Raw genomic sequence first — 27,552 nt, forward strand, 5'->3', positions numbered from 1 at the left:
GCACCCTGTAGGTTTTGATTCCCTTGCAAGTGTCGAAAATTTGCGACATAAACGGCTGTATCTTTTGATTGCGTTGGCTTAGAAGTTTTTTGTTGATTTTTTCACACCTTCAAGGGACAGTAGACCTGAGTAATTGATATAAATTTCAGCTTCATACCTCTACGCGTTCCTGAGAAAAAGGGTCTTGACAGACGGACGGACGGACGGACAGACGGACAACAAAGTGATCCTATAAGGGTTCCGTTTTTTCCTTTTGAGGTACGGAACCCTAAAAACGTATTTAAAAATCAAAACCGTACTAAATATTATTATTTCTATTAAAATTATATGTTTAAAAAATCATGACACTATTAATGCTATACAACGAGGTTTCCATACGATGCTTACCTCCTTATATCCAAAGAAATAACAAATGTCTATATTCCCTCTTTTTGTATAACCTGTTTCTTTTGCAGTATACTATACCTACAGGAGTTGACACTTGACTGGTATATAAATAACAAATAAATCCTGCTTTTGAAGTAATCAAGTCCTATTTTTTGGTATTGGAGATGCCATTTTGCATTTAACAACATCGAAAAATCTTAAAGACACCATTCTTTAACACATTTATAATTTTGATATAGCTTTAAATAAATGTGAATAGATAAATTATTATTTTATAAAATAATGATAATGACAATATTAAAAAATTAAACAAAATTTGGTATTTTAGTTATTAATTTATTATCACAGTTACAATAAACAAGCTGAAATATACTAACAAATGCACTAAGATAAATTCTTAAGGCTTCAAAGTATATGCCATTCAAGGACAATGTATTTTCTTCCATAGTATAAAAATATCAAAAATCGACTTAAAATTTAATTAATTAACTATTTACGACATCATAATATTAACATTGCAGTTCTTTCAGTCAGTAAGATGATAATATGTTAGTTGAGATGGCCCAGTGGTTAGAACGCGTGCATCTTAACCGATGATTGCGGGTTCAAATCCAGGAAAGCACCGCTGTTTCATGTGCTTAATTTGTCTTTATAATTCATTTCGTGCTCAGCGGTGAAGGAAAACATCGTGAGGAAACCTGCATGTGACAAATTTCATAGAAATTCTGCACATGTGTATTCCACCAACCCGCATTGGAACAGCATGGTGGAATATGTTCCAAACCTTCTCCTCAAAGGGAGAGGAGGCCCAGCAGTGGGAATTCACAAGCTGTTGTTGAAGATGATAATATAAGACATCAAATCTGGCAAATTATGTTATTTTTAATTTTTTTTTATCGTGTTTCTTTCGCCAGTTCTCAGTTCAGAGTATTTTCTTTTTCAAACCGGAGCTACTAAATCGACTATCAATAAGTATGTTTACTGCTTACATATTGAATAAAGGAATTTGAGTTTGCAAATATTAATATCATAATTTATGGTGAGGAAGGAATTCTAAAAACATCTACTTCAATACCCGTTGAAGCAGACTAGTATTTTAGACATCAAAAACTCCTAAATGACAATTCCATTTCCTGCCATGTGGAGGCTGGTACGTCTATTTGATATTGTAGGAAAGTGACAAATATATTTTAATTATGCCTATCGAAAACAGAATGCTATGGTATATACAATTTATATGGGATCTCTTTTAACATGTACTGCACTGAAGAATTAATATTCAATCACATTACAGCATCACATCATATCAACGATTAGTGTCTTTAACATTACAGGGTTTATTAAGCCTCGAATGGGTATCGTAGTATGAGGTCTTAAACACCCCCCATACCGCTGGAATGGAAAATATAAAAAAACTGATGCCACAGACAATGTGTTAAGAGATATAGTAGTCCCTCTTTCTGATGCCTAATAAGTTTCATTTGTTAGATGTCATTTGCTTTGTGAGCTTCCTGACTGACTGAATGTTGAACTATTTAAAGTGGATGATGTTGTTTGTCTTGTCATCTGAAATATGTACAATAATTTTGTTTAAAAGAAATTAGTAATACGTAAAATACTATAAATTAAACCACATTGTGAAACAGCTAGATTTTAAAATTTGATTTAGGAAGACAGGTAACCAAATGGGTGATGTGAAGGCAAGTTAGATAGAGGCCACATATTTTCAGAGGCACCATATAACATTCAAACAATTTCTTAAAAAAATCAAATCATGGATTCCAAATAGTCTTTATATAAAATATGGCTGTCACAAATTAATGCCCAGAATGTATTGATTCAAGTACACTAAAAATTATTAGTTAGGTTCACTTCGTATGAAATTAAACATATTTTATTATCATTCAGCATTAAAATGTATTTTTAATTCTGAAATTATGCAGTAATAACAGTGAAATAGCGTACAATGTTTTAAAACTTAATTTAAATCAAGTTAATTTTAAATTTAGTAACATATAGTCATCATTTTGATCTCTCTAGAAAATTTTTGGGCAATTTCTGAATTTTCAAGTGTTACGGTTTTGTGAACAGTAAATTAAATACTTCAAAGAGAGCTGCCAGATATTACCATTAACAAGGAAACTTAGCAACTTTATTATATAGGTGTTATGTGTAAGAAAACATAAATACAATACATTACCATTTTAATTCTATGTAATTCATCCATAGCTTGAGGTAGCAATGGTTTCACAGAGTTTATCTCCATCATCGTTAAGTGATCTAGTCTACCATATGAACCACCAGATTTCATCAAAGCATCCATAGAAGTTCGCAATTTAGACATACGAATATCCCAGATGTCTTTAATAATTGTTTTTATTTCAGCGGCCCGTGGTATGTCCTCTGCAGCTACCCCCAGAATCAGTTTTGCTTCTACCATATAGTGCTCATGGGGCATTTTAGTGAAAAACCTTTAAATACAACAATATTGTTTTGTTTATATACTATCTTACAATCCTATACTCTATTGATGAATGTATAATTATGTAGTTATCTTTTATTTAAATACATTACCTAGATATCTTTTCTTCTTCTTTTATAGTCTCCAAAACCTCTATATCCATCCAGTCTGGTGGTACCATCCGACATTTTTGCTTCTGTTTTAACATAACAGCTAACCAAAGTGGAACATTCATTGGTAAACCGGCTCGAAACGGTCCAAATTCACCACAAATTAAAAATATTTTGTCATGAGAAAAGTTTGGTATTATACTAACTATTCTGTTTTCGCCTATGAATTCGATTTCAAATGGATCCATATTAATAAAATATACTTAAAAATATACAATATTGCTTATAAAAGTGGAATATAAATATAATAATTCAAAAAAGATTGTCTTAAAAAGTGTAAAGTATATCTCTGCAAAGTTTTTTTATTGACATGCCTGTCAAAATAAACGCGGGAAAACGTTCGTTAATCGCGATATATTTTAAAAGTGTTAATTTAATTTATTATTATTAAAATATATGACGTCGGTTCTAGTGGATCTTTTGAAAATATTGTTTTTATGTGTTACATAAAATATTTAATATATGTATTATATTTATCAAATATAAACTATATAATACAAGCTTTTCACTACGCCATCTCGTGTAAGTATCTATCACTAAGAAGATAGTTAAATATGGCCTGTGTGGAGCATTAGTTCGCGTTTTTGTTTTAAATAAATGCGTAAGATGTCACTGTGGCCTAATAATTTTAATATGTGTTTTAAGTATAAAAAAGTTAATTTAATTTCAATAATATGTCTGTTAGAACTATAACTAAATTGAATGATAGGTCCATAATGCAGATTATCCTATCTTGTACCCTGCTTTTTGAGTTTTTTGGATAAAATAAATCTCACTTTTCGTAAAATAATAAAAATAAAACATAAGAATATTTAATAATCTACTAATAAAATAAATGTATGTATGTATTTACTAATAATAAGTTTATGTATGTATTTACTAATAATAAATGTATAATATGTTTATATTTATGTGCTTTAAATGTATAATTATTGCTTTACTGGCTAAGTACATTTTATAAAAACATTATTTACTATCCTATGACAGATGTACAAAAAATATTAAAAATACTTTCTTACGTGGGCAAATAAAATGTAACTGTTTTATATAAGTTTTATTTTCTCTCAATTTTTCTTTTCATTTTTAAATTGATTAACAAATTTATAAACAAAGATGTAAGATGAAAATGAAATTCTTCGGTAAATATAGGTATGCAATATTAGCTATGGAAACGAACATTATTTTAATATCATTGTAATGATAAGTCGAAACTTGAGTCGATCGATGCAAATCGCTTTGGCAAAGTGCAAACTCCTAATTACTAGCAGTAAATTAGGGTGGCCGGTTGACAATTCAGACGGGTGTTATTTATGGTGTCCGCCATCGCATAGGGTCTGAAGGTTTATCTGAGACGAGGAATTATTTTTATGTTTTGATCATCTTTTGATTTGTAAATATCCAGATGACATATGTATATGCCGTAAAAAATAATATGAAGATTATAAGATAGATTATATACATACTGTTTGATGGTAAACTTTTTTGATTGAAATGATGTTCATAGATGATAAATTACTTTGTTAAAAATTAAGACAAATGAGCTGTCAATGTCATTGTATTTGACTTATGAATTTAAAAATAAAAATAAACCATTTTATATTCGATTGAAACAATACGTATACTTCAAAATAAGTTAATATAGGTACTTGTGTTAGTATTATGATAATGTTATATAATTTTAACATACGAACTCATTGTCGTCTTCAGAGGTTCTAAATCTGCATACAAAAACGAGATCTCTCGTGAAATCACAGTCATTTAAAATCCATTCGTTTCTGGAGGTGCTTTGAACGAGTTTCAGCTATCTCGAACACGTGGCGACATCTAGCGTTGTGTTACAATAAAAAACATACACGCTATTTACTTAAAAAAAAGATTGATTTTTTGCTATCAAATGATTAAACATAATCACAATAGAAAGACTACCCACAAGTACAAAGAGAATCACGATAGGTCTTTTTTAAATTGTGTTGGTTAATTAAATTTACTTTCCTGAAATTTTGAAATACTTACTGATGTACTGCGCACAACTTAAAAAAAAATTTTAGAAGAAATAGTCGTTTAATTTGATTTACGGAAAGTGCTGTATAAGCAAATAGGTTTTCGAAAAATTGTACTACTATGTAAATCCCGTAAGGTTTTTTTATAATGTTTACGATGGGATAGTAGCATAATACCTTCAATTATACACGAATAGTTAATAAACATATTCGTCAGAACAAAAAATAAAAAAGTCTTACAAGACATTTCACGCGCTATTTGATATTCACCTATAATTTATTTTTGTCTTAAAAAAACTTTGAATATTGATACAAATTTTTGGCACATACTACAAATTTTCATTGGCTACAGTAAAGCCTCGATTTTGGGCTTATTAGAGTACAGTCGTTGACAAATAATTATGTCGTTTTTCTCTTTAAGTCATAGGTAAGTTGTATTTATTCTGTTTTTTTTTTTAAATGATCCGTCGAAAGTACGTATGTATTGTGCTTAACGATAAAAGTATTATAATTTAGACTGTTAATTTTGTGCCATCGCAAAATGTGCACAGATTATAATCATACGACATATAAATGGTGTATAAATGACAATACGCGTCTACAACGCCTAAAATCCAACGCAACGCACGTGCGTACACAGTGATTGTCGTTAAATCTCAACGCAATCGGTTTGTTTACGATAATGTTACAACATTTACAACGCGACGACATCCCTGTTGCTTATTACGTTTTATAATGATTAGTTTGTAACTGGTTCTAGAAAAGGTCGGTTCATATAGTTTGTCATTTTGATTGATGTATAAGATTTTGCACACCTCGGGAATGAACGGTACAAGCTATTAAAAAAATATGTTGAGTTTTTTCACCGGCTCTTTCAGTACACGTTTTTGTCTGTAAACCGCTGGTTATTTTTTGTAACCAATAAGCAAGTTTAACGCTTCTATACCGAATAAAGATTTTTGAAGTAAACTTGATTTAATAGGTCCTAATGTAAAGTTAACAACCCATACACCAAATCCGAATCACTCAATAAACATATTTTTAAGAGCGTCAATAAATTTAAGCCAAAGAAATATTAATTAATTATTAATATTAATGGGCATTATTGGTTATTATTGCAAAATAATATTATAATTATAAAATAATTCGCATAAATATTCTTATGTTAACGGACAAAGGTTTTCTCTCCTCTTAAATGTGCTTGATTTTTTATCATTGCACTTTTAAAATTAGTTGCTTCATACACACCTTTAATTTACCGTAATTTTTTTTAGATAACGGAGGTAGGCGGACCTGTCTATGCATTTTTTGAAGGTAAAGGATCTCCAATGCACATTGACATAAGCAGCATTAGAAATTTCAACCATTTATTGCATCGCCAATGACTAACTTTGGGAACTAAGATGTGTCCTTTGTGCCCGTAGTTACACTGAACATAATTAAACTTAACATAGCTACTTATGGGTAGATTATATAATGAGTCGTACCTACGCTAATGGGCTGACACAGAGTCCTACCAAGTATAATAAAAACAGTTAAAGCAGCTGAAGACGTAATACTATTTGCCAGAATTGATTCAGTATTATTTTATGTGGCATAACGTTTTATAAACACTGAACCATCTTTCTATAATAATACAACAACAACAACAGCCTGTAAATTCCCACTGTTGGGCTAAAGGCCTCCTCTCCCTTTGAGGAGAAGGTTTGGAACATATTCCACCACGCTTTTCCAATGCGGCTTGGTGGAATACACGTGTGGCAGAATTTCTATGAAATTTGTCACATGCAGGTTTCCTCACGATGTTTTCCTTCACCGCTGAGCACGAGATGAATTATAAAGACAAATTAAGCACATGAATCAGCAGTGCTTGCCTGGGTTTAAACCCGCAATCATCGGTTAAGATGTACGCGTTCTAATCACTGGGCCATCTCAGCTGCTATAATAATAATATACATCAAATAACATAAAACATAGTGTAATTTCAGTAGTTAATAATATTACGTATTACAATGGTGCTCCAATCTCTCTATCATTTGTGCCACGTTATCATCCAATTGTTTTCTAATGACAGCTCAATCATTTTTAAAATAAGAAATAGTGTTACATGCCAGTATTAAATGCTATGTCATATAAAATAATATTAATTACAGTTTTACAAATTATTGATCAATGAATTACAATAATAATTGTATATAATAAAGTAAATTCAATATCCCCTGCTATATAACTTGGTGGTAGGGCTTTGAGCAAGCCCGTCTGGGTAGGTACCACCCACTCATCAGTTATTCTACCGCCAAATAACAGTACTCAGTATTGTTGTGTTCCGGTTTGAAGGGTGAGTGAGCCAGTGGAACTACAGATACAATGGACATAACATCTTAGTTTCCAAGGTTAGTGGCACATTGACGATGTAATGAATAGTTAATATTTCTTACAGCTTCATTGTCTATGGGTGATGGTGACCACTTACCATCAGGTGGCCCATATGCTCGTCCGCCAACGCCAATAATAATGTGATATAAATTATGTTATAGAATCAAATGTCTCTCGTAACAATAGTTTTATTTTATTTGCTTACGAAAAATGTTCAACATTTAAACAATTCATAGAACGCATGAGAATTAGTAACTCCACTGGTCCCCTGTCGTCACTTGTCAAATCGTAGCCACGGCGCGGGTTTGAGGTCGGTTACTCAGTTAAGTGTATTTATCAAATATTTATATCACACTGTTTATATACATATTTTGAATAAATATAAATGTAAATTTTCTACGTCTTATTCTGTATGTATGTACATCAATGTGCCAGTTAATTTGGGATGATTTGAACCAAAGTACTTGCAACAATGGCGTGATAATTATTTATTTCGGAATTAATATTTTCATTAAGTTTTTTCCATACTCTTTCAGATATTGAAGACGCATTCTAGTATATATATTAATTATCAAATCTATTCTTCGACCTTAGGGATCACTGTCCCTCAGTGGCAGTACTGGTCTGTAATTTAACAATATTTATTTCGACTATAAGCATTTGCATACAGTGTTTTTATATAAAGAATGAAACGGTGATAATAACCGTAGAAATGTGTTTTAGCTTATGATAATTAAAAGAGAGCTGATATGGCCCAGTGGTTAGAACGCGTGCATCTTAAACGCGGGTTTCAAACCCAGGCAGCACCATCTCGAGCTCGGCGGTGAAGGAAAACATCGTGAGGAAACCTGCATGTGTCTAATTTCATCGGAATTCTGCCACATGTGCATTCCACCAACCTGCATTGGTGGAATATGTTCTAAACCCTCTCCTTAATGGAAGAGGAGGCCTTATCCCATACTTTACATAATTAAATAAGAAAAAACAAAGTACTGAAATTTGAGCTAACTTGGTTCTTAATGAACTATAATTAAAGCAATATTAAATACAAAACCCGATGGGTAATTTTTATTTGATAACAAAACTTAACAAAGTAGCGAAATAATCCTTATTCTGGTTCATTATTAAGTGAATAATGTTGATTGCGTTCGGCCTGCATCGCATCGCTTGAGAAACTTTCCTATCTCATGAGAACTTGGCTCGTAAACATTTGGTACGACACAATCTATTCGAATAATTACGTTAAAATATAACTGTATTTTTTATTATTTACGTTATATGAAATTAATCTAATTAAAATATAATTTATTTATATATTAATTTTTTTTTATTATATGTTAAATTTTTAGTGGTAGAGCTCATCTAGGTAGGTATTGTTGTGTTCCAGTTTGAAGGTTGATTGAGCCAGTGTAGCTACAGGCATAAATAACATAACATCTTAGTTCCCAAGGCGATGAAAGGAATGGTTAATGTTTCTTACAGCGCCATTGTAATGGTGACCACTTACTATCAAGTGGTCCATATGTTCGTCCGCCAGCCAATATCATAAAAATAAATAGCTTTATGAAGTATTTTTGATAATCTACTGGTTCTCAATTTGGTGTATATTAATAACGACCGCTAAGAAACTCTTTTACTAATAGCCCGATGGGATCAGATACAGAGAAGATAAGAAAGAAATTATTTAAACGCAGGACCAGACTTTATGTGCTTTAACAGGTTCGGGAGCCTTAACATTCAAACTATATGTTATTGTATGAAATACCCAATTACTTTTAGCTGCAACGAATCCAGACACCTGACCTCATGATCCTACAAGCGGATAAGCTACAGATCAACAAGGCAGTACGAACAGCAGTTTTGCTTAATGAAGATCGATTGTTTCATAAACTGGGGACTAGTCACAATCTGTTTCTTTTTCATTTGATTTATTCTTATTTTTCTAACTATTTGTAAAAATAAATCAAATTGATTGTGATATTTCTTATTATCAATTTAATATTGAATATTAATTAACGAAGCGTTAAATGTTTACGACCCCTGTTTTAAGTTAGACAAAACTTAACGCCGGCGTTACGATATCTTTAAGTAACCAAATCTGTGTAATTTAACCGCATTTAAGTATTCAGTTCGCAGTAATTAGCCTTATGAGTTTCTGATAACAACTTAACGAGTTAGGCTACTTATCAAACTTTTATTATTTAACTCTAGTCATTATTTATTTATTCAGGAACTTAACGCATTATTCATCTATTATATAGTATATCTGTAGTCTGTGTAACATTTTAAATATGCTTCTTTGATCATTTTAAAGGTAGTAAATAGGTATAATCCTTAGATATAATAATGATAGTTTTGTGCAGGTGAAGTATGTGTCTTTTACACTGTCTAAACAGTTTTTCTACTGATCTTAATACTTTCTAACTTCTTACTCATTTAATTGATTCAAACGAGCCACGTACATTAATGAAATAACAAATTCTTATCTCTTTCTTTGTGGTAGTGCTTTGTGCAAGGCCGTCTGGTTAGGTACCACTCAATAATCAGATACTCTAAACAACAGTACGTAGCATTGTTGTGTTCCCGTTTGAAGGATGAGTGAGCCAGTGTAACTACAGGCACAAGGCACAAGGAGCATCTAATTAAAATTATTTAATTTTTCTCCAACCATTTATTTATGATGAATTCTGTTTATATTGTAACTGTTCGTTTACTTTATAAGTGATTGTGATTTTATTTTATATATACTTAATACGCGTAATATGGAATTACGAATCTGGATAATGAAACGTTATTTAAATGGAGAGTTCTTTTTTTACACAGATGTGAAGAGCTACTACTGGTCTTAATTTAGTATATGGCTTAAACAATTCCTGATACATCATCATTTGGAATTTGGAATTGGATTTCAAATTAAATTTGGAAACCGATTCCAGATTATGCTGCAGTTCCAGATGAATAAATGAATTAATATTAATACCAATAGTCGTTTGTTAAGTAACGAAATTTCCTAGATAACTAGAGACGGTATTATTCTTAATAAATATAACTTATAACTTTGTTAAACCAACAATTTTAATTGCCAAAGTTCTGATTCACGGATGGATGGCATGATATACAGTTATGGGTGTCAAATATGAGTTGTTCGACTTCCCAGCATCCAATGAGCTATGTGCAAGAAGTACGATCGTTTGATGTGCTCGGTTGGTTTTAATGGACGATTTCATTACCAGTAATTGTTCGAGTGGAAATTATTCTCATAGGGATTGTATTAAGGACTACATTCGTTATTGAGACTATTCATTACTTATGACATATTAAAATTGAGGTATTGTTATTTTTAAGCAGAGGTCGCTGAAATTCGGACAAACACTTCAGTGTCTTAATTAGTATTTCGTCGTCTTGTGCTTGACGATGTATGTTAACATGTAATTATTTACACTGAGCCTTCGTTATTTTTTCATGTCTAATACATTTGACAATATTTTTTTTTAATAATTACATAATTAAACTAATATGCTAAATTATGCTATGCTGCTTAATTATGTGTAATTTTTTAAGAATTTTTTAATTGCATGTTTTGTGAATGGTCAATGTCAATTTCGTGAAAGTTTACGCCCAACTGATCGAGCTAAAATTGTATCAGACGTTGGCAGTGAACCTAGTATACATAATTTTATATAATTTAATGTTGAATGTTTTTATATGGCAACCTATATTAACCTATATATAACAGCTTCAATGAAATCGAAAAAATAAAATTTAAGTCAAAATACGGTTAAAACATTATTTAAATATTTTATGTATACATAACACATTGATAAACTGTAATAAAAATTTTACATTATGAATTAAATATAATAGTTTTTCAAATTTAGAATGATTTTTATAAAATTCAAATTGTATTTATAATCAAGAAATCTACAAATTAGCTTCTGAACTCATTCAGAAATCATTCAGAATTTATCAATCAGCAAGATTACATCACTAGAACCATACATTGTCATTCATTCGAAATTCAATCAACGAAACGATACACAGAGATCCATTGAAAAGCGAATTAGATAATAAACTGTTGCTAACCATGAACACGTGACGCGTTCAAATCATCGTATCACGGAGGGACGCTACGTGACCAGGGCACGGAGCCCTATACTAACTATAAATCGCCAAAATCGTCACAAACACCAGTAATGTAGACCCCTACCAATTAGACCGAGAGCTGATTGGAAGTTTTTGATCGATTTTGATTTTATTTATTTAAATTTTGTTGGCTTTGCTGAGAGTATTAAATACCCAAATTTGTATGCAAAGTTATTTATGTAATGTATGAGTGAAACGGAAAAAGGTTTTGTGACGTATCGTTGAAATCTTTTTATATTTTTTTGATGAATTATAATTTTAGACTTCAGTTACAAAAATAACTTTTATATATTTCAAACAATTATTTTAGTTTTTATATTTGATTTATTTATCGGTCTAAAAATTTAGCCAGACTTCCGAATCAGATGTATGTATAATAATAATTTGAAATTTGCTTTTGTACTAATTTATTAATAGGTTAAAACCCCAGATTGTCATCAAGGATTGTAAGATGAAATTCATAGTATAACATAATATATGTATATAATAATACTACAACTGTTAAGTTTGAAACCAACATAAAATTAAATTACTAGGAGATCAGGTGTGATTGTGAGATTTTGTAGTAACCTCCTGGTCTATAAATATTGGATGGAATACCCTACACACAGCAACAAGGGGCCATCGAGAGCTCAAATTAAATCGGTCTGAAACACGACTACGTCATTATTGAAGAGCGTTATTGGCATTATAAATAAGGATTTCATGTTATTGAGCGGATATTAAAATGATTTTCTTTGTTTTGTATTTTTCGTACGCGTCTACGAAAATTGGGTTTTGATGTAGCACATCTACGCGGACGCTACGATGCTACGGGGATTTCAGTTTAAGTGTGACTATACTAAGTAAAGTTTCTCGAATATAACCAGCAATGTAATGTCATGTTGGAATTATACATCCATAAAATGGGTACTGATTTGTTTTCTTGATTTTCCTAGGGCGTACGAAAAATTGTCATTTAATAAAAAAAATTAATTTGAGACAACATCACATAAATTACTCTGATCCCAATTTAAATAGCTAAAGCACTTGTGTTGTAGAAAATCAGAAGTAATAATGGTACCACAAACATCCAAATCCAAGAAAACATAGAAAACTAATGATAATCTACATCGGATCGGCCGGGAATCGAACCTGGGACCTTGGAATGGCGTACTCGAAAACCGGTGTACACACTAGTCATGAATTTGAGGTATTCGTGGTGCAAGTATGCTCATACAAGAAGGAATCGTCATTTAACAAAATAAGTGTATAGTTTCAGAAATCATCTAAGATTTTAAAAGACTGATAGATCTTTGGTGATTATTATCTTTGGCCTATCTGCCTTCTAATATAAAACAAAAAAAAAAATTCAATGCACATAGTTTTCCACCTGACGCAGCACAATAATTTAAAAACGAAGCGTTTCCGGGATTTGTCCGCTACTAAATCTTTGCGGTTTTATCCTGATATACATTACTTTAAGGCTCCACTTTTTCGTGACGAAATCCTCCGAGGCGATAATTAAACTCCGCATCATGTCAGGGTGTTTAAATTCACAAGAATTTTCTATTCTAATTCTCTAAATGAAGACATTCGTAATATATATCCGGATCTGGATTTGGTTGGTTTTGATAAAATTAAAAATATTATCGGTGACATTGATTTTATTATCATTATAATCGTTTATTTTTTTTATTTGTGCAACATAAATTAGTTTTTTTTAAATAAATATTTTGATACTGAAATATATAATAATAATAACTATAAACACAATATTTTTAAAACCTTTAACATAGTATATAGGTGTCTACGTCTCGTAAATTAAAAAAAAGAAATTCACAACTACAATAAAAACAGTCTATGGAGTTATCTCTATCACATCGCTTCATGTCTTTCATGTATTCATCCAGTCATGCATGACATAATCTGTCAAAGTTATATGACAGTACCAAAATTAAGCACAGTTTCATCTTCTGGGTATAACAAGTTTGATTTTTATTCATTGGGTACATACGCATATAATTTAGAATAAATTAGATATAAGTTTAGAGTTAGTTGATACTGGAAATTCCAAATGAAAACAAAAAAAAAATTAAATATCTATAAAACCATACTATTCATACTAAGAATAAACAACGAACATTGCTACATACTATTCTATATTATTAGAAAAATATTTACAAAGAAAGCGATGATGGTAATAAATTAGCCAAAAACTACAAAGTACATTAGGAAAAACAGTGAGGAAAAACTAAACAGACGCGATTCGACATCCGTCGAGGAGGCCGGGGTAGTCTCCACGAAAGGGGGTAGCGGGCAAAACTATAAATTGTCCTTTAATTACCCCGGGGCAGCGTCACATCATGAATCCAGACAGTTTTATGACGATTTACGGCACATTTCGACGCGGGGACCGGCCCGCTCTGGGATTCCAAGCGCCCTATCTTCCACGACCTTCCCCTCCCTTCTTACGATACCGATTTTTAGAATGGAACGAGGAAGCGGGAGCCAGACGGCGGTTCATTTTATAATGGTCGGTGTACGTCACCTTTTACACTGCTGGGGGGTTTTAAGGCTTCCAGTTCTTTATGGTAATGAAATCTGAGCAGGGTGACGTGCCGAGGTGATGCTTCTGAGAGTTTTTGTTGTGCCCCCCTTATTTATCGCACGTTTGAGGGCGGGGGGTGTATTCCAGAAAGTTCGTTGTAATGTGTTCCGCATTGTATGTTGTTGATGACTCGCGATGCTTTCCCAATGTCGATTGTTTGTGTGTTATAGTTTTAATATTACGTCTTGCTCTTAAATTTGATATTATGTGTTTTGTTGACAAGGTTCTTTTCATTTTTCACAAATATTAATAGGTATTTATTTAATTCAAATTGGTAAATAATATTTGTTAGTTATTTCGTATCGTCTTTTAGATTTTATTTTAGGATTTCAATTTTATGGCATTATGGTTTTGAATTAGTAAATTAACTCAAAACTTAATTTGAAAGAGCATGGTTTAAATTATCAGTATCAAATCCGTTACGACGTTTGTAACTTTGATTGAATTAAATTGAATATGTCTAATGTATATAAGGTTCATTAGCAAACCATTTTTTTGTTACTATAGTTGTTTATTATAAAACTTATGCTGTACTATAATAATTTGTTGCTATTTTGTATTATGTTAAATGAATAAATAGATAAATGAAAGTTAAATAAACTGAAATTATATTCGAAAAAGCTTTTCGAAGTACAGAATAAGTTTCCGAACAATTATATACATATGTCTTTACCATAGAATGCTTTTTTGTCATCCAAGGATAAGAAGCCACCTTACAATTCGTAGTTCCCTTTTGTAATATACTATATCCTATATAGAAGCTAGTTTAGAACACAAGTTACATTTTTATTTGCGGTTATCTTTCAGCGGTATATAATAAATTTATAAACGATTAAATAAACGCGTTCCTAAAACCATAGAAACGTTATCCAAAGCCGAACTCATACACAATCATAATCGTTTAACAGCCAATTTTATATGTCGATACAGTTCGATTCAAACAAGAGTTTATAAGCTATAAACGCGCAAACAGACGTTTCGGCGTAACATAAAATCAAATCAACAGTTATCCCGTGAGCCTACATCACAATCAGGTTTAATCGTGTATGTGACAAGTTAGCTCGTTCAATTCACCGGCTAGTGTAACTTGACCTCTTTCACATCTAGTATTTACCGCGGTTACCCAAGAGTATTACCAGGTAGTGCGGGGCGGGGCGATTTTAGCTTTAATGGATGGTTGCTACAGCGTTCAGCGTTCGCTCTCTCGTGATATCGCACTGACTGACGGACAAGTATGCATTCAAATCGGTTACTTTAGTCAATTCTTCCCCCTTAGAATAAACATTGGGCCCGATTCAGGATCCGTCGCCAATTTGGTACAGAATTTGTTGTGGAATGTTGGAATGCTTTTTGTACGTTAAATTGCATTTAATTTGCACTAAACAATGTTGGTTTTGATGGGCTAGGGTATTAAGTTAAATTGTGTTTACGCGACCTACCGGTATTCGTTTTCTGTGCAAAATATTTTTTGGGAAAAAAATTGTGTTTGTGACTATCATAATTATGGCAGCGTTTGCTTAGAAACCCTGGGATCCTAATATTTGATATACTAGATTATAAATATGAGAAATATAAAAGTATTTAAAAAATGCAGAAACGGTTTGTATAAATTCACTTTTTAAATTTATCATAGGAAGATAGATAAGAGAACATTTATGATGGTAGATTGTCTTCGTCACACATACTGTAAACAATATAAAAACTTTTTAGACAGATATGATGTTTTCTTTGATATTAAAGTAGTTTGCTAAGAGGTTAATTGGTGAGCTGGTACCCTACCAGACCTGCAATACCTACCACCTTTAGTAAAATAGAAGTAATAAATAATAAATACACGTTTATTATCAAAATAACACGACGCCATATTTTTGTATTATCTGTCGAAAACATCAAATAAAACAGATGCGATGGGATCCGTTATAAAATATGACAGCTATAAAAACAAATAAAACGCAATATTCACTGATAGATAGCTGCCCCTATAATGACTAGATAAACAATAAAAATGTTAGCTTAATTCGACATTGGGCCCCCATCCCCATCATCCCCACTCTTAATGCGAGAAATGTCAACCGCGTATTGTTTCCTTCCACTATTATTGGCAATCTTTCTTAGTTCAATAAATAGATGATTTATATATGTAAATTAAATATGTTGATAATTGGTATAGTTGATTGAATTAGAGTAATAATAAAAATAATAGCTTTATTGTTTCAAAAATGCAAATATATAAAGTATTGTCTTACTTATAAATTAAATTACAATTTAAAGCTGAACGAATATTTAAAGAAAATCTGTTTTGACGGTACATGTACATAAATATATATAATATTATAATATATATTTTAAAAACAATCAACGTTAATACCTTTTTTGCACCTTATTTTCATATAGTATATAATAATTACATATTTTTTCATCCCATCAGTCGCAAAGCTTAAGTTACGAGTAGAGAATGAGAGAAGTAGATGAAATCTAAACTGCTAATTTAAAATCTTTATATATTGATAAAAAACACAAACTTTACTTTATTTATTTTAAGTACATTAAATAAAATTAAGTAATAATATCAGATGCACCGTCATTCTTTATGACCCTTAAACAGATATCGGAAATTCCAGCGCCGAACTAATGTTTTAATGCATATTATCTGGTGGTTTATGGCTTTATGGCGTATTCTATGGGGCTAATGGCGTCGTGGTTCTAACGCTAAGGGATGGGGTAAGTATAATTTGATATGATAAATGAACATAAATTTGGAATATGTTATATAAATATGACTTTTGTAGATCGGTAGTATCGTTTGTTTTCAATAATTATTTCTTGAACATTGTACACATAATTATAGTTTATGAAATATACATATACGTCAGTAATATATGATTAAAAATGTGATTTTTCAGTGTTTTGCGGACATTTCTGTAATATATTCTAACGACCTCCGTGGTCGAGTGGTGTGTACACCGGTTTTCATGGGTACGCCACTCTGAGGTCCCCGGGTTCGATTCCGTCGTCTTGGGTCTTGGTGTATGTAGTACCTTCGTTACTTCTGATCTTCCATAACACAAGTGCTTCAGCTAGTGATCAGAGTAATGTATGTGATATTGTACAAAATTTATATTTGTATATATTATTTCCACATACCTTTGTCGATTTCCGTAGTTTATTCTAGTATAGTAAATGTTCAATGACGAAAACTCCCGCCTCCACGTTAAATTGTTGTGAATTAATGCAAACGTAATCTAGGTATTTTTTTTGGTGTCTCTACTTTTAAAACAGTCATCTTACGCACTCCAGGACATCTTGTAAGCACGGGTCTACTCGTACTGTCATACTTATGCAATCTGATAGAATGTAACTTAGAGACGCGTGCTATCGTTATTGAACAGATCTATAATTCATTTGTTGCTAACATCAACCATTTAAAAATAACTTAAAACAACGATTAACAGACACTTCAAAATAAATGTAATCATGACATATTACTACACGTACATTTTTTAATTAATAACATTAACGACATAGTTTTAAAGTGTCCACGGCGCTTTCAAAGTATAGTTCACAAAGGCTCATATGAAAAGTATTATTATTTATTATATAAACATATATATAAATAGATAAAAACATATCAGAAAATATTATCTATTTAAGATGAAGCAATCTCATACTAAAAATTATATTTTAACAAAAGATAAGCTCACGATGCGTCTCTTTATTTATCTATAAAAAGATAGATGGTGCTATAACCATTCCAGCAGTAAAACTTGACGATTCACACAATAAATGGATGTTTTAAGCATGACTTTCAGCATTCATATTAACAATGATAAAGGCGTGTGTTTAATGGACGTCTTACGCTTTTAAAAGCTATAATATTTAGAGACCCATTTAAAAATATCATTAAAATTATCTTATATAAACAAAATCAAAACGTTGGGAATTTAAATGTGGTTTAATTTCAAGATACGTATTGTTCTGTTAAATCACAGTGCTTAATTAGAAGAATTGAATTTGGGATTCCGGTTGTCAGTTCTAGGAAAGCTTAATATATTTATAATCGATGTCGTGTTCGTATAAAGTAACAGCCTGTAAATTTCCTACCGCTGGGATAAGGCCTCCTCTTCCATTAAAGAGAGGGCTTGGAACATATTCCAGCGCGTTGTTCCAATGTAGGTTGGCAGAATGCACATGTGATGGAATTTCGATGAAATTTGACCCATGCAGGTTTCCTCACGTATTCGTATGTAAAGTAGCAAAACGTTAAAAACTAAGATAACGAGATAAATCATATCTACGAGACGTTTATCCACCGACGAAACTTAAAGCAGTATACTAAATTAAGTTACAAGCCTTCTTAATAAGAGAAGCAGTCTATCATATATGTGTATATGTATATTAGTCTTTTTCTGTCCTTGCTAAAGAATGAAATATTTCGATCCGAGATCGAACAATTTCACCGACCCACGTTTCTAAATTTTCATTATGATTTCTCATTCAATTGAATGGCAATCCGTCACAAACGAAGAGGGATTCCCAAGCGCAGAATGACGTTGTTGGTTGAGATGTAAAAATAATGCAAATTTAAATTTCGAATGCAGCATTATGCTATATGAAGCTATATCGAGATGACAGCTGTAACTGCATAACACTTTGGCAATACCCGTACGAAGCAATTAGACGTATCAATAAATTCATTTTACAAGCGTCAGATGGCGGTAAAATGGCTGCCGTCTTTGCCGCTAGTATCATATCATAATTAGTGTTAAAATCTTTATGTGAATTGTATAACATCATAATTAATTGATATAATAAACTTTTAGTTGTATATAAAATAATGCTAAGGTTAATAATTGAAAAAATAATTTAATAAATCGCTAAAAATATTTGTTGTGAGAATTAAAAAGTAAATAAACAAAGTCTCCTATTAAATAATCAATATCATTTTTTTTAATAAAATAAAACACTCTAATAGTTTTGTAATAATATAGGTATCTAATAAATGTATACTTGTAAGTTTATGTAATTATATTGAATAAATTTACCTACTTTCAAGATGGCCGTTCCCTTTTCTTCAATAAACGAAACAGTGCGTGTAGCTAATTAAAAAAGACGAACGGATACGTAAATCGGGAATAGCAATAACAGTTCAAGCAAACATTAAGCCCTACACATTAGGCTCCTAATTTCCAATTAGCAAGCAGGTAGCGTAAAAAGACGCCATTACCGTTAGACAAGCGATTCCCGCCAAAAGGTCGGCCATCTTGCCCGGCCACGTGGTTCGGAAACGCGTGCGAATTATTGTCTATTGCTGCATATGTGATCTTGTTTATGGAATTAATTTCGGTCATTGTGCTTTTGTTGCCGTTTTCCGTTTTAGTATGTTATTTATGACGTAATTTCCGTTCTTCTCTTATATATATTCCTTTTCTAATTTCGTACGTCTGTAATATAAGCAATGACATTATTTTTCTCTTACTTATTATATTTTACTACTCGAAAATAATAATTTACATTTCGAGTTATTACGTTTTAAGAAAGTAATTTATGAGAAGAGTTGTCAACTTATTACGTTGTGATATTTTTGCTTTTATTGTTTTATAGATATCAATAAAACAAAAATGGCGTCCAAATATATTATGCTAAGAATTAATATTTCGCTTCGCCGTAAAAATATTTTGATAGACGATGCCGTACAAAGCGCTATAGCTGTCTTTGGCGACCTATAAGATTTACAGGAACGACCTCTTATATTCACTGAAATTAATGTTTTAACCGGCAAATTATTTCTCATAACTGCAGTTCCGACAAGCACGAACATAAATAAAGTATAAAACTTAACGGCTCGTGGCAATGGCGATGTTCCAGTTAGACAAAATTACAATAAAGGGAGCGTCACATTTGGTGTAATTAGAAAAGTTTGATACGTTTTGTAAAAGTAGAATTAGTATTTTGTGGCGTGACTCGTTGTAGACCTGCGATTAAGGCCGTTAACTGGTGCCGTAACAGCAACCGATGGACGGTGGCACCGACTCGTGTTACGTTCGACTAAATTGTGCCACGTCTTTGTCTAGCTTCTATTATTTACATTATAATGACAAGGACAAAATAATATCATTTAAATACTAGTTTATAGCTACATAGATTGATTTAATTTCAAAACTTGTTTTAATAGTAATAATGTAATAATGTTTGGTTAGACAATAATTTCTTTCATTGCTTTGAAATGTTAACTGTTGTTATTTCATTGACATTACCAATCACCGCCTAATAATATTTATGGGTAAATACGTTGATCTTTTATCTATTCTTGGATATATTTTATGAACGCAACTTTATTGTTACTTAACGTAAAAGTTTGAATTTAATTTTTTTGTTATATCTTTATGAGTAGTACTCATATCAAAAGCATTAAAATAATATCCCTTAAGCCACACCTTTGGCACTGATATCTAACAATCTACGTTAAATTGTGTAAGAGCAGGAATTAAGTTTACAATTCTCCAATGTTGCTAAAATATCCTGTTATAATATACAACGCTTCCATTGCATATAGACTTTTAATTTGACCATTGCATCCAGTCTCTTCTGTCAATCCAATCCAATGATTGTTGACATTGCTTGATGTTTTCTAAACATCAGTAACTTGTAATTACAACACGTCAGAATCCAATCCACTATAAGAGCGACTGTGGCACTCGCCTCAAATCTAAACTGTGAAAAGTTAGTGTAGTTTGGAGGCAACAATTTTGACGGTATCCGCCTGAATCCAAACGTTTTATTCTTTATGGTCGCGACCGAGTTAATTGCGCACACCCTTGTCCGTCCCTCACTGTAAACGAAAATTTATTTAAAACATTACTAAACTATACTACAGGCTGTTATTAAATACAATGAATAATAATAATATTATATACGTCGGCACGAAACCATGAATTTAAGAAAAACACGTGTACCAGATATGATTATTTTAATAGTTTAAAACTGTTTCATTGTTAAATTAATATTTTTTAGTGAATTTTGAAATGTTAAATTAGTCTGAAATATTTTAGTGTTGGTAAACAGCTGTTGTTTTGAGTGAATAAGTCTACTCACCTATTTTTGTTATAAAAGATCAAGCGCCCGCCGGTATCGACAGGCTTGGTCGAGCCGTCGGAGCGATCGGACCACCTCATATTGGAATAAATCAGAGAGGATTATTTCCAGAGTTTTATTTCATACCACCGAAGACGGTTAAAGATCGAAACTCTGATCGATCTGATTTGATCGATGGGCTCGGACATGCTGCTCCTTTATATACTTATTTTAAAATACTTTTTTTAAAAGATATCAGCATGTATACCGTCTGCTTAACTGTATTCCGTTACGATAGATAAAATCGAACGAATTGTAAAAGGTTATAATGACCATAACTTATTAAACACTAGTGCACTGTATGTTTCTCGAGTGTCGTTGCTTGAATGACTCCCAATTCAAAGAAATCTCACAGGCTCAAGGCTCACAGTAGCATGTTTGCCTTCTAGGGCACGGCAATAAGACCTTGACAGAAAAATTATGTAAGTTTTTACGGAGAAAGCATGTAGTATATTCTAAACTTGGTGTCCTCAGTACAAATGCCGAAAATCATGGAATGTCGTTATTTAAATGATGATGTTGATGATGTCATACTGATCGATTTTGGCCACAGCCATATCCAAAGAAGACCAGTGTAAGTGTATTCTCCATGCTTTCATTCTCAAGATTCAATGAAACGGAAAATCCGACACAAATTAAAAGATGCCCAAATGCCAAGAGACCCCTCGGAGCTACGTGCACTCCGAGGCATGGGAGTGTATGCACTTCAAAATTCCAGAATCTGTTACTAATAATTTCTTGAATGAAAATGCCAATAACTTTTTGTCAACACGATTTGGGACTTGAATCTTGCAACTTTGGATCTGCTTTAAATCTAGCCTCAAGTTTGAATCGTTCGTTGAATAAATACTAAACCATGGTCACATAAAGGAAAACAATTTGGTTATTTATTGCGTTTACGAAACACCCTAACATTAAACATCGGTAGATAAAATTGAATTTATATGACAAACTATTGTTTAAAATTCAAATAGTACGTGTGAAATCTTGCTGGACCTTAATTGTCCCCGAGGGTACAGGGGACATGTTCGTGTGAGGAAGCACAATAATACGTGATGTAAGGAGGGCTTGACCCTCCTAATGGCTTTAATAAAGGTACGCTTTGTATTTACGATTTTAAACCAATATATTTAATTAAAATTTTTAGTTAACGGTTTTCGATTAAATGTTTCGATAATTTTTAAATTTGGAATTGTATTTATGAACGACTTTACTTATGGATGTTTAGTAGGTATTTAGCTCTCGTAATCTGAACTAGAAATTCCAGGTCAAATCTGGGCCAACACTTTATGTTCTATGTGGCAGAATTTTGTTTTATTTGTTTTTATCTATTTAATGATCGTCGAAAAATTTGAAAGAAGGATTTGGAGCTGCGTGTGACCTGCATCGCTTATTGGAGCAATGTGGTCGAAAAACTTTAACTCTTTGCTTGAAAGGTATCTATGCATAATTACACCCTTATGTTCTAATTAAATAAATTTTGATTTTGTTTAAAGAGATAATTCTCAAAGCAATAGATAATTATTTAAGAAATTTGAAATTTATATTTAATATTCAAATTCAATAAGCTATGAAAAATCGAATGTTAAAACAATATGTTACTCACGTTTAGTCGATAAATAACGGTAGTGGCTCCGCTACGACAAAATCGATGCACAGTTCTTGAGTTACGAGCGAACGTACATACGAACATAAATATAACCGTAACTCACACGATCGTTCCGTCCACCTGTTACAGTTAATCGATGCTGAACATTATCATACATTGTATATGTATGTTTATATTGTAGCTTCTGTTGTCTTTAGCGTTATGGCAAAGATATTTTAAAATATATTTTTTTGTCTCTTTGTCTTTTACGACTTTATACCTAAATTAACCTTTTTTTGTGTTTATGGAAAGTTCTGTATTGATCGTCATTGATTACTGTATCCTGATAGATCTGAGTCCCTTAAATCCTTCATGTATATATGATGTAAGTTCCTATAGTTTTCACAGGGCCGTATTTACTATGACGCGGCTCGGCTTGGGGCCCCTTTATCCATTTCTAAATTCTTTAAAAAAATATTTTACTATCTTCATAGACTTTTATTAATAATTACACTGTTTCTTACTATATTGTGAAGGAATGCTACGATCCTATACAAATAAGATATGTTACTATTTTCGATAATTTCGTTAAAAAAAAATTTATATGTTACCAATTGATTCCTGCCTCAGGGCCTCTTATCGGCTGAGGGCCTAGGTTACTTAAACATTTTAATAGATCGTTGTATTGAGTATGAGAAATATGATTTGTAATGGCGGTCTCAGGTCTCAAGTAACGTTAGTACGATAAGCAAATAATCCGATCAGCTGAATTTGAACAAAAATATTAAACATGTTACGTGACATGCCTAATTTTTTTTAATTTTATTGTTATTTTCGAATGTTGCTATTAAATTTAATACGCGACTTTTATACATCTTTTTATCCGTCTCTCTCACTCCAATAAAAAAAAGCTATAACTGAAGTCTAAATATATATAATAAATTATGTGCAAATCAGAAAATTGAATACATATGTATATAGTTATGGGCATTATATATTTACTATTCACTACAAGTTTTGGTTCTATGATGCACATGTAGTGACAGCATTACCTTCATGATCTTGGATACGCAAAATTAAGATATTATATATTAAATAAATTAATCTTCTATTAATATTAAAACATCCTTTGAATCATGGTAAGTTGCATAAAGAGAAATCTAGATTTTTATAAATAAAAAAAGGATTGTTGACGTTAAGCCTTTTTAAAGTCATATAAATAATTATCAATATATTTATACATAGTTATCGAAAGTACCTACCAACAGTATATTAAAAGCTTTCATTAATTTAATTATTTTATTCAATCAACAATATATATGGATGTATATATCGTAAATAATGAGTGTAAACGATAATTACGAATAAAGTCAACACCATTCAAACGTTGGACACGGCCATTGAAACGTTATAAAGCGCAATAAACAATAAGTAAAATGGCATCCAACGTTGGTCAGATCAAACATATTTTCAATTCTCATCAAAAAAGTGGGCACAGTTATGACGTCCCTAATAAAAACCGCTCGCAATATTCGCTGTAGTCGCAGCAATATCGTAATGAACACCCTGTATACACGGCAGCCATTTAATCTCACACCTGTATCACGCTGTATTTGAATTGAAGCAAGTCAAGAAAGGATAGCGATTTCTAATGGAATACGCGTCTATTTTTTTGGAGGGTAGATATAAATTTACACGATGTATAAATGTTGTTTTTTTTTGTCTAGATATTTTTTTCTTGTTTTATATTATCTATGATTATTTCCAACATATGTGTTTGATACACTAGTAATCTTTGTTTCATCTTCATAACCGTATTGTCTTATTCCTTGTACCACACGATCAGGGTCGCTCGCTAAACGGCAGGCTGTTAGCTTATCCTAAACAAATACATCCACCCATCCACGTAAGGGAGTTTCGGCCGCATTAAAACATTGTTTAGGCGTCTAACACGTGTCATTAGGCCGATTCGCTGAGTCTGTAATAGACCGCCTTTTTTCCGAATCACGATTATTGTCGGACGCCATGATAACATTAACATTGACAGGGGAAATCTTCTATATATGTGCATTAAATGTTACTTTTGTTTATACAATAAATATGTCTTTTTTATTTATTTATAATAAAGAAACAAAAAATATTATAAATAGTTTTCCTGTATTTCATTCGACGTAATAAATTTGACGGAATGTAAAAAGTTTTCCTGGTCGAATGTCGCATTAAGTTTCAGAGTTAAACGACCTTTACTCCAATGGCGTCCATTACACATTTCTAGATTCAAAAACTTGTCTTTATCTGTGGGATGTAACTTTCCCGCCAATTGCAATCGTCTGACGTCAATGTCTGCGGTGAAGAAATTAAAAGTTATTCAGTTTGCCTCAAGCGCTCGACGCCGCCGGTCTCCCTGGGAATTCTTTAATGACAGGACCACATAATTGATTTTATCAGTTAATGAATAAAATATTGTTATTAATTCGTTTGAACCTGTTTCGTAATTTATTATTTGAACGTACTTATTGTACGTTATGATTCGAATGAAACACACATTCAAACGAAAGTATGATATTAAAAATCACACTGAGTATTTGTAATCATAGACATGTCTTAAATATTTTTTTTTCCCCATCGAAGTTGATCACTTGAGCAAGTTGTAATTTGATGAGTTCCAACCGGTCCTTCTGAAACTTTTTACGGTGTATGAATATTTAATAGACGATGTTTTGGCGCCCAACGTGGGGCCCCTTATATTTTCAGCTTATTTTCCTTAGCGAGTTTTACGGCAGTGATTTGAGGAGATAAAGAGTGTAATTTAATCAATGTTTGCGTACATTTTGTTTCTCTCCCCTTTTTAATTTTTTTGTTTGCTTACCACTGGTTTCAACTAAGAATAATTAAAGATTGAATATATAAGATGTATTCTGGACATTTATGAAATAATTTCGTTACGAGGTCACGCATAATATAGGATTGTAAAATTCATTTCATACTTAGTGTTTAAAGAAAATATTGTCAAAGATTAAAATGTATGAAAACAATTAAATGAGAATTTAATTTTGACTAGTATCTTTAAAGTTTTATTGTAATAATTTGAGTCATTACAGTTTAATATTATTAGATAAAATTATACTTGCGAATACAATTATATTAATACAGCTTTATCAATGACATTCGTAATAAGGTGACACTAAAAACGAATTATTAATTCATACTTGATTGACTGAGTATTATTTTTAGAGTCCTATTAGAACAAGTTAAACAATATTTTAGTTACATAAAACTTATGAGCAATATGCGCCAAAATATCAATAATTATTATTGCAATATTTAATACAAGCATGTAAAACATACAAATTCTAAAAGTAACAGTTTTAGTACAGGGCCACTAAATAAACGGAATTCTTAAAAGGAATTTTAAAAAAGGAATTCGTTCTATTTAAAAATAAAATATTTTATCGTTACAAATATTAACAAACTTGCAAGAACAAATTGTTTTGTTGCCTTATAAAACAAATATAATATTTTGTAGTAATTAAAGGAAAAAAAATATTTAATCTATCCAAATATCCTTTAAAATCCTAATGTTAGATATTACAAGACCAATACTGTTCCCAATACTGTTTTCTCGCCATCTTCTTTAGATAGTCAGTCCGAAAAGTCCGGAGTATGCCTTCTTTTCTTAACAAAGAGCACAGAGATCACATTCGAACGTTTTTCTTTCGTCTAACTACTTGACCCATCCATTACCAACTTAGCATGCCACATATCTCTTATTAATTAAGTATTATTATTTGACGACAATCTAGTTTAATTAAACATATATCAAGCAAAATTATAAAAAAAACCATAACTATATATATTAAAATATAGTTTATAACTTAAAATATTTAATTTATACAATCCGCTCATTCTAAGACCGTGTCTTAATAAAAGTGCCCCACGTTGGGCGCCATCAAACAGTAGATACGCCCTGGAGAAATCAGCCAAGTCGATATGTGCCTGGTTAATGAGCCAGTCTGTATACAGCCTTCCACTGCTCACACAGGGCAAATGATTCTTAAAGATATTGTGTTATTTAATAAAAACGGTTCATTTTGGAATGTATAGATAAGATCATGCGAATCGTTTTCTAAAATAAATAGAAGTTTGACTTTTATAAAATATTTGTATCTTGTTTCACTCTGGATTAAAAGTTTTGACATATTCAATATTCCTAATTTGAAACTGTCATGTTCACTCATACAAAGGAATGATATACTTGATGGCTCATTAATGTAAGTATAAAATGATATAAAATTTGAAAATCTTAAAAAAAATATCCTTAAAAAGATATTCTATACGTACTACTGAACAGTCCTAAGTGGAATTTCAGAAATAACGTATTGTGTGTGTGTCCTTAACTTATATGAGACAACTATGGATATTATTTATAAAAACATATGCACTAGTGATAAAATTATATATGTTTAGTTACCTTGTTTTATTCACGTAATTTAACATAATATATGTTTTGTGAACTGATGTGAATAGCCAACGATACCTCTACGTGTAATGTATGCATGGTGTTTGTGACAATATTGATTTTATAGATGATAAAAAAGCGTGCAGTTAATACCTGTTAACTTCCAAGCAGGATATTTTAATTTAAATAATTCTATTTAACTAACTTGACTTTGTATTTTTTAAATGTTGAAAAAGAGTAACTACTG

At 31.5% G+C, this 27,552-nt stretch overlaps 1 protein-coding gene across 1 annotated transcript; it reads right to left on the reverse strand.

The window, feature by feature from the left end:
• Positions 1-1,714: 1,714 nt before the first annotated feature.
• Positions 1,715-3,215, reverse strand: LOC124533649 (probable DNA replication complex GINS protein PSF2). Its single transcript, XM_047109057.1, has 3 exons — positions 2,962-3,215; positions 2,588-2,858; positions 1,715-1,953 (listed from the first exon to the last, which is right to left on the reverse strand). The coding sequence occupies exons 1-3, from the start codon at positions 3,204-3,206 to the stop codon at positions 1,879-1,881; spliced, it is 591 nt and encodes a 196-aa protein (XP_046965013.1). The 5' UTR covers positions 3,207-3,215; the 3' UTR covers positions 1,715-1,878.
• Positions 3,216-27,552: the final 24,337 nt, after the last annotated feature.

The sequence above is a fragment of the Vanessa cardui genome, chromosome 11 (assembly GCF_905220365.1).
Source record: "Vanessa cardui chromosome 11, ilVanCard2.1, whole genome shotgun sequence".
NCBI classification, from domain to species: domain Eukaryota; kingdom Metazoa; phylum Arthropoda; class Insecta; order Lepidoptera; family Nymphalidae; genus Vanessa; species Vanessa cardui.

Bases quoted from the DNA above. Each gene is read 5' to 3' on its own strand.
- LOC124533649 (XM_047109057.1), bottom strand. From the start codon at position 3,206: ATGGATCCATTTGAAATCGAATTCATAGGCGAAAACAGAATAGTTAGT. The intron at 2,859-2,961 runs GTAATGTATTTA...TTGTATTTAAAG, and splicing joins GAAGAAGAAAAGATATCTAG to GTTTTTCACTAAAATGCCCC. The intron at 1,954-2,587 runs GTAATGTATTGT...TACATATTTCAG, and splicing joins AATTACATAGAATTAAAATG to ATGACAAGACAAACAACATC.